General features: G+C 34.7%; 1 protein-coding gene across 2 annotated transcripts in view; it reads right to left on the reverse strand.

Moving 5' to 3' along the window:
- Window positions 1-263: 263 nt before the first annotated feature.
- LOC113229588 (armadillo-like helical domain-containing protein 3) overlaps window positions 264-15,864 on the reverse strand; it is a 21,334-nt gene continuing 5,733 nt past the window's right edge. For both annotated transcript variants that reach the window (XM_026463240.1, XM_026463239.1), the window contains exons 7-13: window positions 14,697-14,776; window positions 14,408-14,540; window positions 14,082-14,166; window positions 6,875-7,107; window positions 5,202-5,328; window positions 2,611-2,765; window positions 264-1,152 (exon numbers count right to left, since the gene is read on the reverse strand). In XM_026463240.1, coding sequence (XP_026319025.1) covers window positions 940-1,152; window positions 2,611-2,765; window positions 5,202-5,328; window positions 6,875-7,107; window positions 14,082-14,166; window positions 14,408-14,540; window positions 14,697-14,776 — 1,026 coding nt within the window. In that variant the 3' untranslated portion in view covers window positions 264-939. The remainder of the gene's footprint in view (window positions 1,153-2,610; window positions 2,766-5,201; window positions 5,329-6,874; window positions 7,108-14,081; window positions 14,167-14,407; window positions 14,541-14,696; window positions 14,777-15,864) is intronic.

Raw genomic sequence — 15,864 nt, forward strand, 5'->3', positions numbered from 1 at the left:
TAGGCAATCCCTCACTTTTTTATGTACATGACAGATATTTTATTCAATTGTCGCTAATCTTAGCTTTCCGAAAAAATATTTTTTATGTTCGTACTGCTTTTACTTCTCATAATATGATAATTTTAGAACAAACGTTTAGCAAACTAAGTATAAAAATCAAAATGGCTGCCATTCCTAGGGAGTTGAGTTTTGACCCCACATGTATTAGTGTTTTTCACCTAATATTGAATACTAAACACCCCCTTAAAGTTAATACAGTGCGTGCCCTAACACACTGTATAATGATAACTATTGCATTTGCTGCGGTACCTTGTCAATTACAGTATTTCATGTCCATTTACACTAGACTCAAGTATGTCTTAAAACATAGCTTGCAAGACAAAAGACATCTCTTAATACAGTGTGTTAAGAGTGTCTTATCAGTCTTATAAGCTTTGGTTTAAGACATACTTAAGGTTAGTGCAAGCGGACATTAGCCTTTTAAAGACTCATAAATACTTAGCTTCCATGGCCAATTAAGCCAAAATCAAGTGAAGTCTCAACGCGAATCCCGCACGGTACACGAATTTTGTAATTTTGATTTGTGCCGTGCGTCCAAAATTCGAACATAAGAAATTAATATTATAGCTCTTACGATCGGTGTGAAAAGTGCGAATTTGAGTTAGTTTTGAACAATCTTTTAACTCAAAAGCTGGCCCGGATTTACCTCTAATAGGCGCAGTAAGAATTGGGGATTTCACACTCTTCGGAAGAGTTGAAATATGAATTTTCTCCGACATCTAGATTTGATCACGATGTCTTCATTCACGCTTAAAGCAAGTTATAATCGGTAAACCAACTGAAACGTACTTTTGATTCAGTCCAATACAGCACTAGCCAAACCGGAATATAGCGCTGAATCCACCTAGATCAATGTAATTAGCCTTGTGCGATACCACTTCAAGAAATGCTAGTGTAATGGGACAAAGCTGCAGTAGTATGGTGATGAAGAGCAGCTGCGTCGCTACGTTGTCTCGCAGATGTTACTGCACTCAAAATTAGTTTAGATAAAAGAGGTCTGTGAATTCGTTCCGAGTACCGTTCGTAGGCTTCTAAGCCTTCTTGTAGTTTGAGTATCAAGCTATCGTAGTTCTTTCGGACCACTTCCAAAATCTGAAAAGGTAATGTATCCAGTTATAAAGACGGGTGTCCCAGAACGCACGGCAGTGGTCCCTTTACTATAGTTAATTTAAAAAAATATGATACACCATTATTTGCCTTATCGACACCAGAAATATCAATTAATGTAAAGGACAATCCACGGTTTTTCAGGAAAGCCAAAATATGATTTTATTTTCTTAATCTGTCTATAACTTTTTACTGTCTGCTCCCATTTTGATTGTGTCTAGAGCAAAGTTTCTTAAAATTTCCTCTTCTTTCATGCTATAAACGAAAGATTTAGGAATTAGGAAAGGAAAGTGGATTAAAATATAGCACCATATAAAATATAGCAGTTGTGCCACAACGAAACATCTTTTTTCAATGTTTTTTAATGTAAGGGTCATGCTATATTTTAAACCACTGGGATTTCCTAAATTTTAACAATTCTAATCGATAGAGCGGGAACTTCCGAATTCAATGATATATGTAACTCATTTTCGACAAAATGTCCCTTACGTTAATTGATACTTCTGGTATCGATATTTTTTATAGAAATAATTTTAGAATGATTTTTCTAGAATCTTGGTTTTTCTAATGTTCTATGGTTCTACGTTTAAAAAAATATCGTAAGGTCTTTTTTATAGAAATTTGCCGAGTTTTTGAAATTTTGAAACGATTTAATTTTGCTGATAAACAATGATTGCTGATATTAGTTTTTTGATCGTATCTATAGAATGTCATACGAGTTTGATTAGTTAAAAATATCTAAAATAGGATCAAATATAATTTATATGGCAATTAATGACTTCCTGCAATAAGCCGACGAAATTTGGTTTATGATGAACAAGGTCTTCCCCTAAACTTAGACCTTGAAGTTAATTTTATTATAAAATGGTTGTTTCATAAAAAGTTTCAAGACTTGGTATTTTTTATTACGGTTAATGAATTTCAGTGTTTGGAATATTTGTTATATTTAAGTCTTGATGGTTCACAGATATTAAAAACGTCTCGAATAATATTTCGGATCGAAATGAGTACGTTAAAGGTTTCATAGTATAACAATAATGTTATATGTATATCGCACTATTAATACAATAGTGTATTAACTCAAAAAGTGTATTTTCTCAGAATCAACGAAAAACGAATTACTCGCTTCCCGTGAAAGATAATTAAAATGTATGCATAGGTTATAGTTTATTACAGACAATTTCCTACTTGCCAAATATATTTAAAAATAAAAGAGAAAAAATAATTTCCTATTTTTGAACAAGGATTATTTTGGCCAGAACTAGCTCACATAAAGCGTGTCTCATTTTGAGTTAAGTAGATATCTTTTAGTTGTTTTTTACAATATTCTAACTAGGGTTTGATTAACGTATAGAGACTGAATTTCACATATTTTGAGTTATAACACTATTGTAATAGCAGCGCGATATGTTAAATAATTTTTAGTTACGAAACATTATATACCTGATCTTCAGTAGGTGTAGAAAGGCTTTGTGATGAGAGCCACGATTCAATTTTGGGCGAGAAGTGTTGTATGATCGCTCGAACATTTATAAGGCAGTTAGCTAGACGGAGTGCCTCCGCCTTGAATTCGCCGTCACCGGTTGAATATCTTAAAGCTGAAAGATCAAATTATTTCAAGATTACTATTATGCAGTGTTTTTTTTAATGAAACAGTATGAAGAAATCCAAAACCATAGAAGATACAAGGAAACTGTCTTAGGAACCATTAAGTCTTTTCTTGTGAAAACAATTTTGGCATAATAATTTCTTTGGTCCAGCGTGAGTTGTCCATAAAAATTAATAAAATTGATATAATTTTTTTTAGTGCTGATGACTTCGTCTTTGTATTGTAAGAAAAAATCAGAACAGCAGAAGTTAGTAAAATTTAATAAAAATATTCTTTCATACAAAATGAATAACATTTTATTAAATTTGACCAGCTTCTGCAGTCCCGATTCTTTTCTTCCAATAGAATAAAATCATTCTTATAGGAAACTGAGTCAGCATTAAAAAAAAATATATCAACCATCATATAATCAGCTTAATGCTGATTAAAATGATTAGTTATTAAAATGATTATAATGATTAGTTTATTTAAGATATATCTTATATATAAGATTAGTTATGTTGAGTGTGTGCGTTATTATTTATTATTATTATTATAGTTAATTTTATTCATTTTGTATGAAAAACATTTTATTAAATCCGAAAAACTTCTGCCGTCCCGATTTTTTTCGTTCCATACAATGAAATGATGCTTACATGAAACTAAAACGAACAGCACAAAAAAATAATTTAATCAATTATATCCATTTTTATGGACAACTCACGACTGACCAAAAAATTGACTATGCTAAAGCTGTTTCTACAAAAAAGATTTGGTATTGGTATTGGTATTGGTGCAACGGGCTAGTTTCCGCAACTCGACGTCGAGGCGCCTATTTTGCGTGTGGTGGGTGCAGGGTCCTACTCGTGCCACCCAAGCTCCTCCAGGAATCTCAGCAGCCTCTTCGGTTTTCTGAAGACTTCGGGGAGCGACCTCGGCACTCCAAGGTACAAGATTTAGTGGTTCCTAAGACAGTTTCCATGTATCTTCAATGATTTCAGATTTCCCCATTTAATTAAAATTCTGCTACAATTTTCTTTAATATCTTATTGAAGTCATTACGCTAGGTTTATTTTTATTCACGATTGGGATAAGAGATAATATGTAGTTTTATTTTGTCCACATACTGCTGGTAGGCAGATATCACTGCCGTACCTGTTTCATCTGCGTGCTGTGCTCCAGTTTGAAGGGTATGAAGAGCCTTCAAAAACACGTGAGATGTGATCATGGCAGAGCACGTGTTTGAGAAAATAAGCGTACTTCCATAGAATCTCTAAACTATATCTGCAGGTGTGAGGTAAAGAACATTAAGTGCTAAATAGTAATTTTTATTACGAGGCGAGCGTTTCAAAGAGCCTCTCTTAAGCGATTATCACACTGCACCGCGACGGAGCTGCGTTTTTTAACGTTGTAATGAAGTACCTCAGTTTGTATGGAAAACACGCGCCGTCGAACACACTGACAACGCTTCTCGGCGCGCGCGGTTTCACCACGCCCCCGCGCGGAGTGGCGCGGCGGGGCGCGGCGAACCGCAGGGAATGGCACACTGCCCTCAGCACTACCGCGCAGATTTTTAAGCTTAAGAATATGTTCAGTTTTCTATAATAGATCTCGACGTCATAAATTTATATTGGCCATTGAAAATCGACCAAATTTATCTACATGAAGTTGAAATTATCCATTTATCGATGTGGTTCGTCAAAAGGCATGTATCCAATATCTTCGATGCCTTTTTATTTGAGTAAACAAAAACCAAATAGTATAACTGCAGCGTCCCGAACGAGTTCTGTACTATTAACCATTCTTGTCAAAGAAGGATCTCAGCTACATATACAATCACTACGGCGATCAACTGCGAAGCGAGTCCTTTAAGTGACGCGGGGCCGCTGGACCGCTGCCGCCACGCAGATTAAACCGCGCGTTGACGCAGATCTGGCATTTAAAATCAATGTCAAATACAATATGTTAAATAATAATCTCAGTACAGAGTATTAAAAAACCGCCCTCAAAAGTTAGTGATATTACATCTATTTGCCAAGTTTTATTGAAATCGGTTACCGGAAAGTGCAAGAAACTGGATTTATCCCCTAGTTTGCCACCCTTACAGGTGGAAATTTTTCTTCAAATTTAAATCGGACCATTACTGAGGCACCCCTTTTTACAAAAGAATCAAAATCGGTTCACAAAAAGTTATAGCGTAACATACATACAAAATATACAGTCGAATTGAGGACCTCCTCATTTTTTAAAGTCGGTTAAAAAACAAACGAAGAACTTAATGACTTTTACCATCGCATCGTTTCTAAAAACATCTAAATTCCAATAATATGGACTTAAGGTCATTCACCTCTCACCTAGCTATAGCCTGCGTTGCGACTTGCCATTAGTGGACGGTCTGATTGCGGGTTTGTTCAACATAAAAAACTTATTTCAATAAAAAACGTACCCATATAGAATAAATTGTCGAACACCTGATACATCCTAATGAGCTCGTAATATAGCTGATCGTACGACGCCGGGGTCGGCAGGAACGTATCGCCAAATGTTATAAAGAGGTTAAAAATATTTACTACCTGAAATGATAACGTTTTATATATGAGTATTTTTAAAGCCTAGCCTATAGCTAAATTCAATCTTAGGTTCGTATTCTAGAACTCTACTCAATGCTCAAGTCAGGATTTGAGTATTGTTTAAAGCACTCGAAATCATATTCAAGTCCCTGCCATTAGGGTCGTATTCCCAGTGCTTGTGTTTCCAGTGCAATCCTGACTTGAGCATTGAGTAGAGTTCTAGAATACAAACCTTAGACAAGACTTGTGCTAAGGGCGCGTTCGCATAATGTCGTGACGACAGATAGTCGTGCAGTTTAAAGTGTCGTGTCTTGTAAAATACAAGAGAACTTGTTCACACATAGAACAACACGATTGACTGTTGCTCACGATTTTTTTGAAGTTTCGATAACAGACTCGTGACTATGGGAAGAGCGACAGAGAACGATAGTCGTCCGACGATAAATAAAACGTCACAATAAAAATGTGACGACAGATAATCGCAGCTCCAAACGATTGTGTCGTGCAAACGACAAGGCGGCCGCCGGGAACCGATAAATTGTCGTCTTGATCAAGTGGCAACAGCTAGACACGACTGTCGACAGTCAACGATAAAATACACGACAGATAGTCCTGACATGGGAACAGGCAAGCCACTACAGTCGTCCAACGATAAATAAAACGTTCGACATAATGGGAACACGCCCTAAGGCAGCTTAGAGGGGCGTAGGCTTAGCTTAGAATGAGCACAAAGTTAAAAATTATGTCTTGTCTAAGTGAGTATGCTATCGTAGTTAATATGAAAAGTTTAACCCTGAAAATCAAAGCGTTTCTTTCAATGTTTTGACGACCTCAGTGGTCGAGTGGTTTGCACGCCGGATTTCATGATATCGCCAGCTCTGAGGTCCCCGCTTCGATCCCCGACCGAGTCAATGTAGAAACTAACTTTACATATTATATACTTAACTTTACTATGCCTCGGGTCTGGGTACCGTTATCGTTTCCGATTTCCATAGCACAAGTGCTTTAGTTAATTTAGGATAAGAGTACCGTAGTAAATATGTGATGTCTAATATTTATTTATTTATTAGTTTCTATCATGCTGTGATTCTGTCCATGACGCCGAACAATTTTCACCATAAAACCTGTCTGATTTGCAAATAAATTTGTAAGTAACTACCAGTATAAATAACAAAACTATAATATATCCTATATCCCTATAATGTTTGAATGTAAAGTTGGAAAATGTTTTCGCAAATCGAATCTGGGTTTTACAGGGGAAATTATCCAGAACCTTGAGTAAAGCCATTCAATGAAATTCCATATACATTTTTTACACTCTTAACTATTCATTAAATCTGTTAAATAATGTAATGTTTACTTATATTACGAATAGAGAGTCACGTATTCGACACAAATATCACCGAATCGATAATCATAAAAAAGTACGCGACACAGTAATCGTAAAACGAACGCTTGTAGTTGGTATGTACATATTATCAGCATATGTACATATTATCAGCATACTAACCTCGTAGAAGAAATGTCTTGATAAAAGTCATAAACTTACTTGTTGGGCCATAATAAAAATGTTGTGGCGCCTTAAAAGGGTGCTCTCGTTGGTGACTAGAAATTTTAATAAAGCAATTAAGGCTGCCCACAGTGGCCGCCAATCTCGAGCTAGACGTACACGGCATCTTTTCTGGTAGCTAAGTAACCTCAAAAGGACGCCTACGCACAGCTCGTATAATTCTCCAGGGAATTTCTTCAAAAGATGGCACATCATGAACTCAACCAGGAGATCTGTAAATGTTTTAAGTATTATGCGCAATTTGTATGAAAGTATTAATATTCGCTTCTGGTTGCCCGTTACTAGTGCCCAACCATGGGTTATCAATGGCGTACTTGATTCATTTGTTAGTTTACAATAAATTGTATAGATAGCATTTCTTTCGATTTATTCTCAAAACTAAGTAACGTTTTAACGTTAACTTATTACTTTCAAATATTGAAACTATAGACTCGGCTTCTTTGCGATTTTATTATGTGTTAAAATGTTAATGTGATAATAAACGTGTGAACACAATAACCGTCACAATAATGTAATAGGTGCCATCTGTTGACCTTTTCGAATATTATTACAATAGCGTCGCGAGTTTACTTGGTACCATCTATTAATCACGTATGTGTGGATTGAGTGAGCACCTTCTCTAAAAAATGTTTAAAATGTGTTAGTCATTTACTAAAAGTTCTAGAACAATTGTAGATACCAATCTTTCTATTTGTAAAAAGATGAAACAAGAGAAAAATAACTTAATCTGTGCTCACTCAGTTCTCACAGAGGGCCAGTCGGATTTACAAAAGTGTTAAGTTTACATATAATATTGTTGTACTAGTTTTTAACTGTAAAAGTTTAGTTAAACTATCGTTTTTAATTACAGATCGATTAGTGCCTTTTTCAATATTTTACAAATACTTTCTTATGCTCACTCAATCCGCACGTTTTTAAAAGGAACGATTTCTTAAGAACCAAATAAGTGAATTAAACTTCGTTTATATCTAGATTTGGTAAAAGTGACATATGAATTTGCAAAATATAAAACAAGCCACTAATGTGAAACGTTTTTGAATAATAATTATTTTAACACAAGTTTTTCCATTTCAACGGTTAACAACTACAAAAGTTAGACAACTTATGTTTTTGAACGCTTTTACACGGCAATGAACAAAATGTTAATATAATAATGTTATGTGATAAAAATATAACTCTCTTAAAACCTTTAGTGGTATACTCTTGCATATCGCTATCAACACAACGTTGTAAGCTTTTTTTAACATAAAAGTCTATGCGCTCAAACGTTTTCTAAAGGATTTTGGTACCTTCAAACTAAAAAGCGTTTAAAAAAGCACGCTTTTTTTTGAAAAAGCATACCGTTTAACCGTTTAAAAAAATAAGCAGTTTTTCCCATCTCTAATCATAACAACTTCATTATCATTCAAACGAACAAATATGGGCTCAGACTCCATTATTATATTATTTATTATTTAGGTGTTTATTGAATATTGGCTATAGATCCACCGCTAACTAATACTTGAGAACTCAAATCGTAACATAAATAATAAAAAGTAATTCGTATATGAACTGTAACTACAAATTCGCGCTAATTTTTTTCACCTATACTTTTCTTTATGATATGTATGTATGTACTGCCTATAGTTTTGTAAATATCATTAATAATAATGTGTACGTTATTGTGCGTGTGACATAAGTACCCTAGGATTTCTTTTTTTTGACTCGAAATTTTGCACTGTTACGAATATCGTCGTATAGTGCAAAGCCGCGTAAGTAGCTTTTGTTAAAGACGTGTCTACACAAAATCAAATTTTACAGGAGAAGGTTTTAACGTTATTACTTTGTTATTCCAATTGCTACGACTTTCATTTTTACACAGTAAGCATTAATTTATGTTGGCTACGGACTGCTAATAATAGATTCCCGTAAATCTTGTTCATTTACTTGCCACGTCATTTACGTGGATCTGATTTGGCCGCGAACTGAGTAAGTTACGCGGTATTGAAATCAAACGCATATTGTTATTCACCGATTCCTGGCTTTTTGTTAGTCAATCGCAACTGGCATAAAGAAGGCGGGTCCCTACGTGCATGCAAAACTCCAATTGGCTACATGTTTTAGATACGCGGAATTATCCAATACTAGTTACACATAATTGCACAATCCCCGACGATATATATGTATGGTGTTGACCCAAAATCGAGTAACTGCTCTATAGTTTTAAATAATTAACTAACAAAAAGCTTTACAAACGGACGAAAGAAAACAGTCTTGCAGCCAATGCTCACTAGCATTAGCATCCGTAATTGCGCGGACTTAAAAAGAAAATATATGTATATGGTATTACTTATTTACCCTTAAAAAGATGGGGTAAAAATTTATGAAAAAAATAAAATACACGATTATACCAACGCCAAATTCTTAAAAAAAAAGGCGGTAAAGTAAACAAAAGTACATAGAAGACCTTTTTGTTTATATTCTTCGCAAAAATGAGTTCTACAACAAACTAGTGGAGTAATTTCACTTCAAAATACTTTCGTTTATTTTACCGCTTCTTTTACAGTATATGATGAGGTATATTCGTGTTTAAAATTTTTGTTTCATACGTTTTCAAAACTTTTTTTTCATAAGTTTTTACATACATACAGCCTCTTTATAAATTACCGTGCATCGTAATTAAACGCACGTAAGATAGACCCTCAGACTTATTTTTTTCCATCCTCTAGGGATAGCCCACATACATTTTTTTTTAATTCACTCAATTACGGGCGCTGATACTAATGAGCATTTGGTTTGGTATGACAGTTTTTTTCTATAATCTGTTTACATAGCTATAGCTCTTTGTCAGTTATTTAAGTTTAAAGCAGCGATTCGATTTTAGGGCAACATCTTACATATTCGCAACGATGCAAAATTTCGACTCAAGAAAAAACTAGGTTCGTCAGTTACACGCACAATAACATACACATTATTATTATTATTGATGATAGGTATTTACAAAACTATAGGCAGTATGCACATATCATTTAAAAAAATATGAGAGAAAAAAATTGGCGCGAATTTGTAGTTACAGTTAACGAATTACTTTATTTACTCGATTTGAGTGCTCAAGTATTCGTTAACGGTGGCTCTATAGCCAATATTCAATAAACATCTAAATAATACAATAATGGAGTGTGAGCCCGTATTTGTTCGTTCGAATGATAATGAAGTTGTTATGATGACTTACTTGTTCATTTTGGCATTTTCATAACGTGTGGTCACCTTGCAATATACATTTTCATACATATAATAAAAAACGAATATCTTTCCAATTAAATAATCAAAACGAAATCTGAAACGGCAGATATTTAGTAGTAAATTACTACTAAAACTTTACCAATTATAATCTCTGTAATACTTACAAATCCAAAGATATTGACATTTGTAACTTTTCAGAAATTGGAGGATTGAGTGAGCACTCTAAAATAATTATTATTCAAAAACGTTTCACATTAGTGGCTTGTTTTACATTTTACATTTTTTAAACGAAGTTTAATTCACTTATTTGGTTCTTAAGAAATCGTTCCTTTTAAAAACGTGCGGATTGAGTGAGCATAAGAAAGTATTTGTAAAATATTGAAAAAGGCACTAATCGATCTGTAATCAAAAACGACAGTTTAACTAAACTTTTACTAAAAACTAGTACAACAATATTATATGTAAACTTAATACTTTTGTAGATCTGACTGGCCCTCTGTGAGAACTGAGTGCTCACTCAGTTCTCACAGAGGGCCAGTCAGACATCACATTAGGTTATCTGACTATACTACTATAGGCTCAGTTAACACATTAAGTTATTTTTCTCTTGTTTTATCTTTTTACAAATAGAAAGATTGGTTTGTACAATTGTTTTACAACTTTTACTAAATGACTAACACATTTTGGGTGCTCACTCAATCCACACACACGTTATTAATCAGCGATCAGAATCAAAATAAGGGTCAGATTTAGCGGAGTTACGACGAGTGCGACATTTTTTGTATGAGATTGAATGTCTGTACTAGTATAGTAGTCTGTATTTTTTGAAGATGGAGTAAAATTATAGTTAATTGCGCCAAAGTGTAGCCTTCTTGCAAGCAGCTAGTGATTGCAGACGATAATTAATATTCTATCGATTATCGACTGAACGTTGGATGCGCTCCTGCAATAAATCGCCAACTTGTTTCATTTGTATCATCATCGGCCCATTATTCGTCCAACTGCTGAGCACAGGTTCATTTGAATTGTTAATTTTTGAAAGTTCATACGTACCTACCTTATATTTAGAATTGAACTATGTCTATTAAAAATACAAAGAGGAGACGTATTTTAAAGTTTTACACTTTAATTCAATATAGATAATAAAAATCACCTGTCATTAAAATATATACGAATAAAAATTGATATCGGTATTAGTAAACCAACTGTCAAAATAGGAATAAAGAAGGCAGTGACGCAATTAGTAATCATTAAAACTTCGTAATTTTCATAATTTAAACGTGTTTGGCAAAATTTTACCTTCTTTATACATATAGGGATAGATTGCGAAAGAAGGTAAAACTTTGATTTTTTGTACAGTTAAAAGCACATCAAGCTTGACACTTTGCACTTTGGATTAGAGATGAAACGGATATCTGGTAATTATCCGATATCCGGCCCATTTTCAATATCCGGCCGGATAACGGATAGTAGAACAATATCCGACCGGATACCGGATGTTAAAAATTGAGGAAAATCCACAATCAGTACGACAAATAAATTGATTCACTGATTAAAGAAGATAGTAACAGGATATACAGCAACTGCAGGGTCGCTGACCATCTATTTATTACTTGTAACTGAAATAACTATGAAGTTAAATAACGTTATCTGTACATTTGCTACTCAAATTTCAATAAACGCTAATTATAGCGGAAGAAGACCAGTTTTCTGTATTAAGTGGTAAAAGACGGTTCTGTTTATTTTCATAAACGAGGCGAGCTTCAGAGACAGTTTTTGACTATAAACTCTTGCAAACTTTGTTAAATTTTAAGTGCTACTAGTTATTGCCAGAGAACCAGGATCGCGATCATGATCGATTTTAACTGTCTTCAAATAATAATCGATCTTGTTTTCATATATACAATGTGTACCTACGATAATGAAACGTGTAAGTAGATTTAAAATTTTTTTTTGGCAAATCTGGTATCATGGCTTAAATTAGTTAGATCACAAATTAATTAAATCCTATTGAAAAAAATAGTAACGGGCGTTTCAAGTGCCAGGCTCATTACTTATAACAACTAGAAATACTTATTCACTGTCAACATTTTTCTGTTGTGTATTTGTTTATACGTGTGACGCACTATACGTTTCCGGATTGAATCAGAAACAAATACTATAAATGGTCATAAATGAATTTATTGTTTCTCAAAATATTCTCCGTTAGCGTTAATGCACTTTTTCATACGAATGAACCAATTTTGAAAACATTTATGCCACTCCTCCGTGACAATCTCTAAAACATATTTTTCATACTCTTCGACAGCCTCTTCAGGTGATGAAAATCGTTGACCGCGTAACTGGTTCTTAATTTTTGGAAATAAATAATAGTCACAAGGTGCCAGGTCGGGACTGGACGCGGGATGGCTCATAAGGTCAACGTTGTTCACCTTCAAAAACTCATTTGTCTGTCTGGCCGTGTGAGAACTGGCATTATCGTGGTGCAAGATGATACGGCGTTTACGGTTATTTTTACGGAGTTTTTCAATAACATCCGGCAAACAAATGGTCGTGTACCAACCACTGTTCACGGTACAACGATTCTCCAAAGCAACAATAGCCACATGTCCAATTTTAATAAAAAAAGCAATCATCCACTTAGAGGCACTTTGCACGCGCGCCACTTTGGTTGGTTTCGGCTCATCTCGAAAGATCCATACGCTCGATTGCTGCTTTGTGATTGTGACTATAAATTCATGTTTCGTCACCTGTTACTATGTCCCACACCAAATTTGACCCCCCTTCGTTGAATCTGGTAAACTTGGCATTGCACCAAGTGACGTGATCCGTTTTTGAGCCTCAGTCAAATTGTGTGGAATCACCGAGAGCGCAGGTTTTTCACACCCAAATGTTTGTGTAGTATTGATTGTATTTGACTCATGCCTGTGCCTAATGATGCCCGAATCTCGTGGTATGTTACATGCCTGTCTGTTTTGATCATACGGCGCGCAGCATAGATGTTTTTGTTGTTCACAGCAGTGGACGGGCGACCATCACGAAATTCGTCACTGAGATTCACACGACCGCGTTTGAATTCTGCAAACCAGTTACAAATCTTGCATGGTGCTTCATCGCCAAAAGCAGTTTGAAGCCAAGCGAAGCTCCGCTGAGATGTTACATTACACTTGAAGTCGTAGAAAATCATATTAAGAAAATTTTCACGAGTTAAATCCATGGTGATGTTGACAACCAATTTCTAAAATGACGCCACAATGTAAAACAAGTGAGTCAGATGAAACAAACTGTATTTTACAGCCAAAGAGTTCCATTTTCAAATGTTGTAATTACTTTTTAAATATTGTTTATGTAAGTGGCCAGTTCCGGAAACTTACAGTGCACCCTATGTATTATCGAATAAATTAATCGTTTTTGTAAAAGCCATGTGACCACAACAAATCAAATAGTGTGAAAGTGCAATCATTCACTAATCAAGCAATTACGGCGATGTGCGCTGTAAACCGGTCATGACATGTTTACGGCATTGGGTCATATATCCGGCCGGATATCGCGGATATCTGGTCTGGATATCCGTTTCATCTCTAGTTTGGATCGTTCTTATCGTAAGCGGCATAGAGTTAGATTTACGTCTCAGGTGTAAAGCTTGACGTGTCCTTGACCCTGTACAACAACTACGTGACCATTTAAAATTTTATGAAAACTGGAAATCTGCAATGTCATTTTACTCCATATTTAAAAACGACAGACTTATTAATTTATCTGTGGTCCAACACAAAGCGCACCTAATGCCGATTGGCAATCCCTTTCACCACGATGGCAAGCATTATAATAGTGTGCCATTGATATGTTAACAAGAAATATTATGGTTTGACCGGCACGGTACCAGAGGGAGACAACACAGTGCATCAATCAGATCTTAAGCTTCAAATGCTAAAATAAGAAAATTGGAACAAGATAAGAATACCAATCAAAGTGGATGCTAATGGTTGCGATGGAGGTTCTTCCGGTACAATTTTTCTATGACGCATTGGAAGTCTGTACAGTTGAACCTAGAAATAAACAAAAAAGACATAATATTCTCCTTACTATCTTTGATTTAGGAAGTGAAACTATTTTTCCGGATTTAAATCGCTTATATTTGTTTTTTCAAACAAACCGACGTTTCGGGCCCTTTACAGGTCCCATGGTCACGGTTGACTCGCAGTCAACGCTATTTAAATCCGGAAAAATAGTTGCATTTCCTATGTGTAACAATCGCGAAAACCTAAGAACTCGATAAGAACATAATACCTTGAATGTGAGGTTTTGATCATGCATTATAGAATTTGCGAATTGTTCTTCTACGATGCAAGTCAGAGTTATGAAGCAGAGACTGCACTTGTTGATGCTTGATTCACTTCTTGTATCAGCCATTACTATTGAACTGAAAACATAATTATAATTAATTGCTAATCACGAAAATTTAATCAAACACACCATCATTTGTGTCTGCTAATTGAGTACATAGAATTCATGACCTCCGCTTTCCACAATTTTTTTTTAAGGAAAGAAAAAGAATATCGCTGAATTAGATACTAACCAATATTGGAAGAAAGTCACCAGCAAATTGGTTGGTTGGTCATTGTCGAGAGCTTGAATTTGGGCTAAGTTTGGTGCAGTCTGAAATAGACAAGATCTCGCTAATTGCACTATGAAATTGGTGGTAATAATATCATAATATCATAGTCTAGCCTAGGGAAAATACCAAATTTTTCGAGCAAGTTGCATTAATTTACAATCCGGGACTGGGTCGATTTCAGATAACCTCCAAAAATGTGTCCCTTTCAATAACTTTTATGTTATTACATGAATGCTAAGCATTATTTATTTAATATGATTGCTTGCTTACTTAGTCTGTTACACATAAGAAGACATACTTATACTTTACTACACAGTAATAAATAAAAATTTAAAAAGTGTGCAATTTTTCATTCATGGGAGCCAGTTCCACGTCGTCCTAATTTTAAGAAAAGAAGAAAAAAAATTAAACACTCGAGGAAATCGCAATATTTCCCGTCGAGGATAAATTCTAATAACTTACACGTCGAATACATACCGTAACTTTCCAATTTATTATAAACAAACATGTTTTCTAGGGAATACAAAATGCGTTTAAATTTTTCTTATCATTAGTGTCAATTCAACTAAAAGCCTCCTAATAACAAAAATTCATACAGCATCACCTTCGCCCTTCGCACACGTGAGAGGGGGCTCCTTTCGGATTGGAGTGTACACAGTGAAGTTACTTGTGCATCTCCGTTTTAGCAAAAAATCGATTTAAATACCAATTTCAGTGCTAGTGACTAAATCGTTCTCGTTCATAAAAAGCAATCTATCTAAATAAGTATTAAGTAATAGTTTTATAAACTTTATTGTACAACAATTAGACAAAGGGAACTTTAAAATCCATACACTTTTATAACGGTCCAGCAACATTTTACACACTTGACAATTAAAAATGTATCCAAATATCATTATTGTCCCTCGCTTTCTTGTCTACTTTTAAGTCAAATAGTTACTTTAAGCCAAACATTTATTTGAAATATAACAATTAGATGGTGATGACGGTGGTGACGATGATGATGGTGATGATAACGATGATGATTGTAGTGATGATGACGATAATTGTGATGATGATGGTGATGATGATGATGATGATGATGTGAATGGTAATGATGCTAATGATAATGGTGATCATAATGATGATG

The sequence above is a fragment of the Hyposmocoma kahamanoa genome, unplaced genomic scaffold (genome assembly GCF_003589595.1).
Source record: "Hyposmocoma kahamanoa isolate Upper Pololo Valley unplaced genomic scaffold, ASM358959v1 62, whole genome shotgun sequence".
Taxonomy (NCBI): Eukaryota; Metazoa; Arthropoda; class Insecta; order Lepidoptera; family Cosmopterigidae; genus Hyposmocoma; species Hyposmocoma kahamanoa.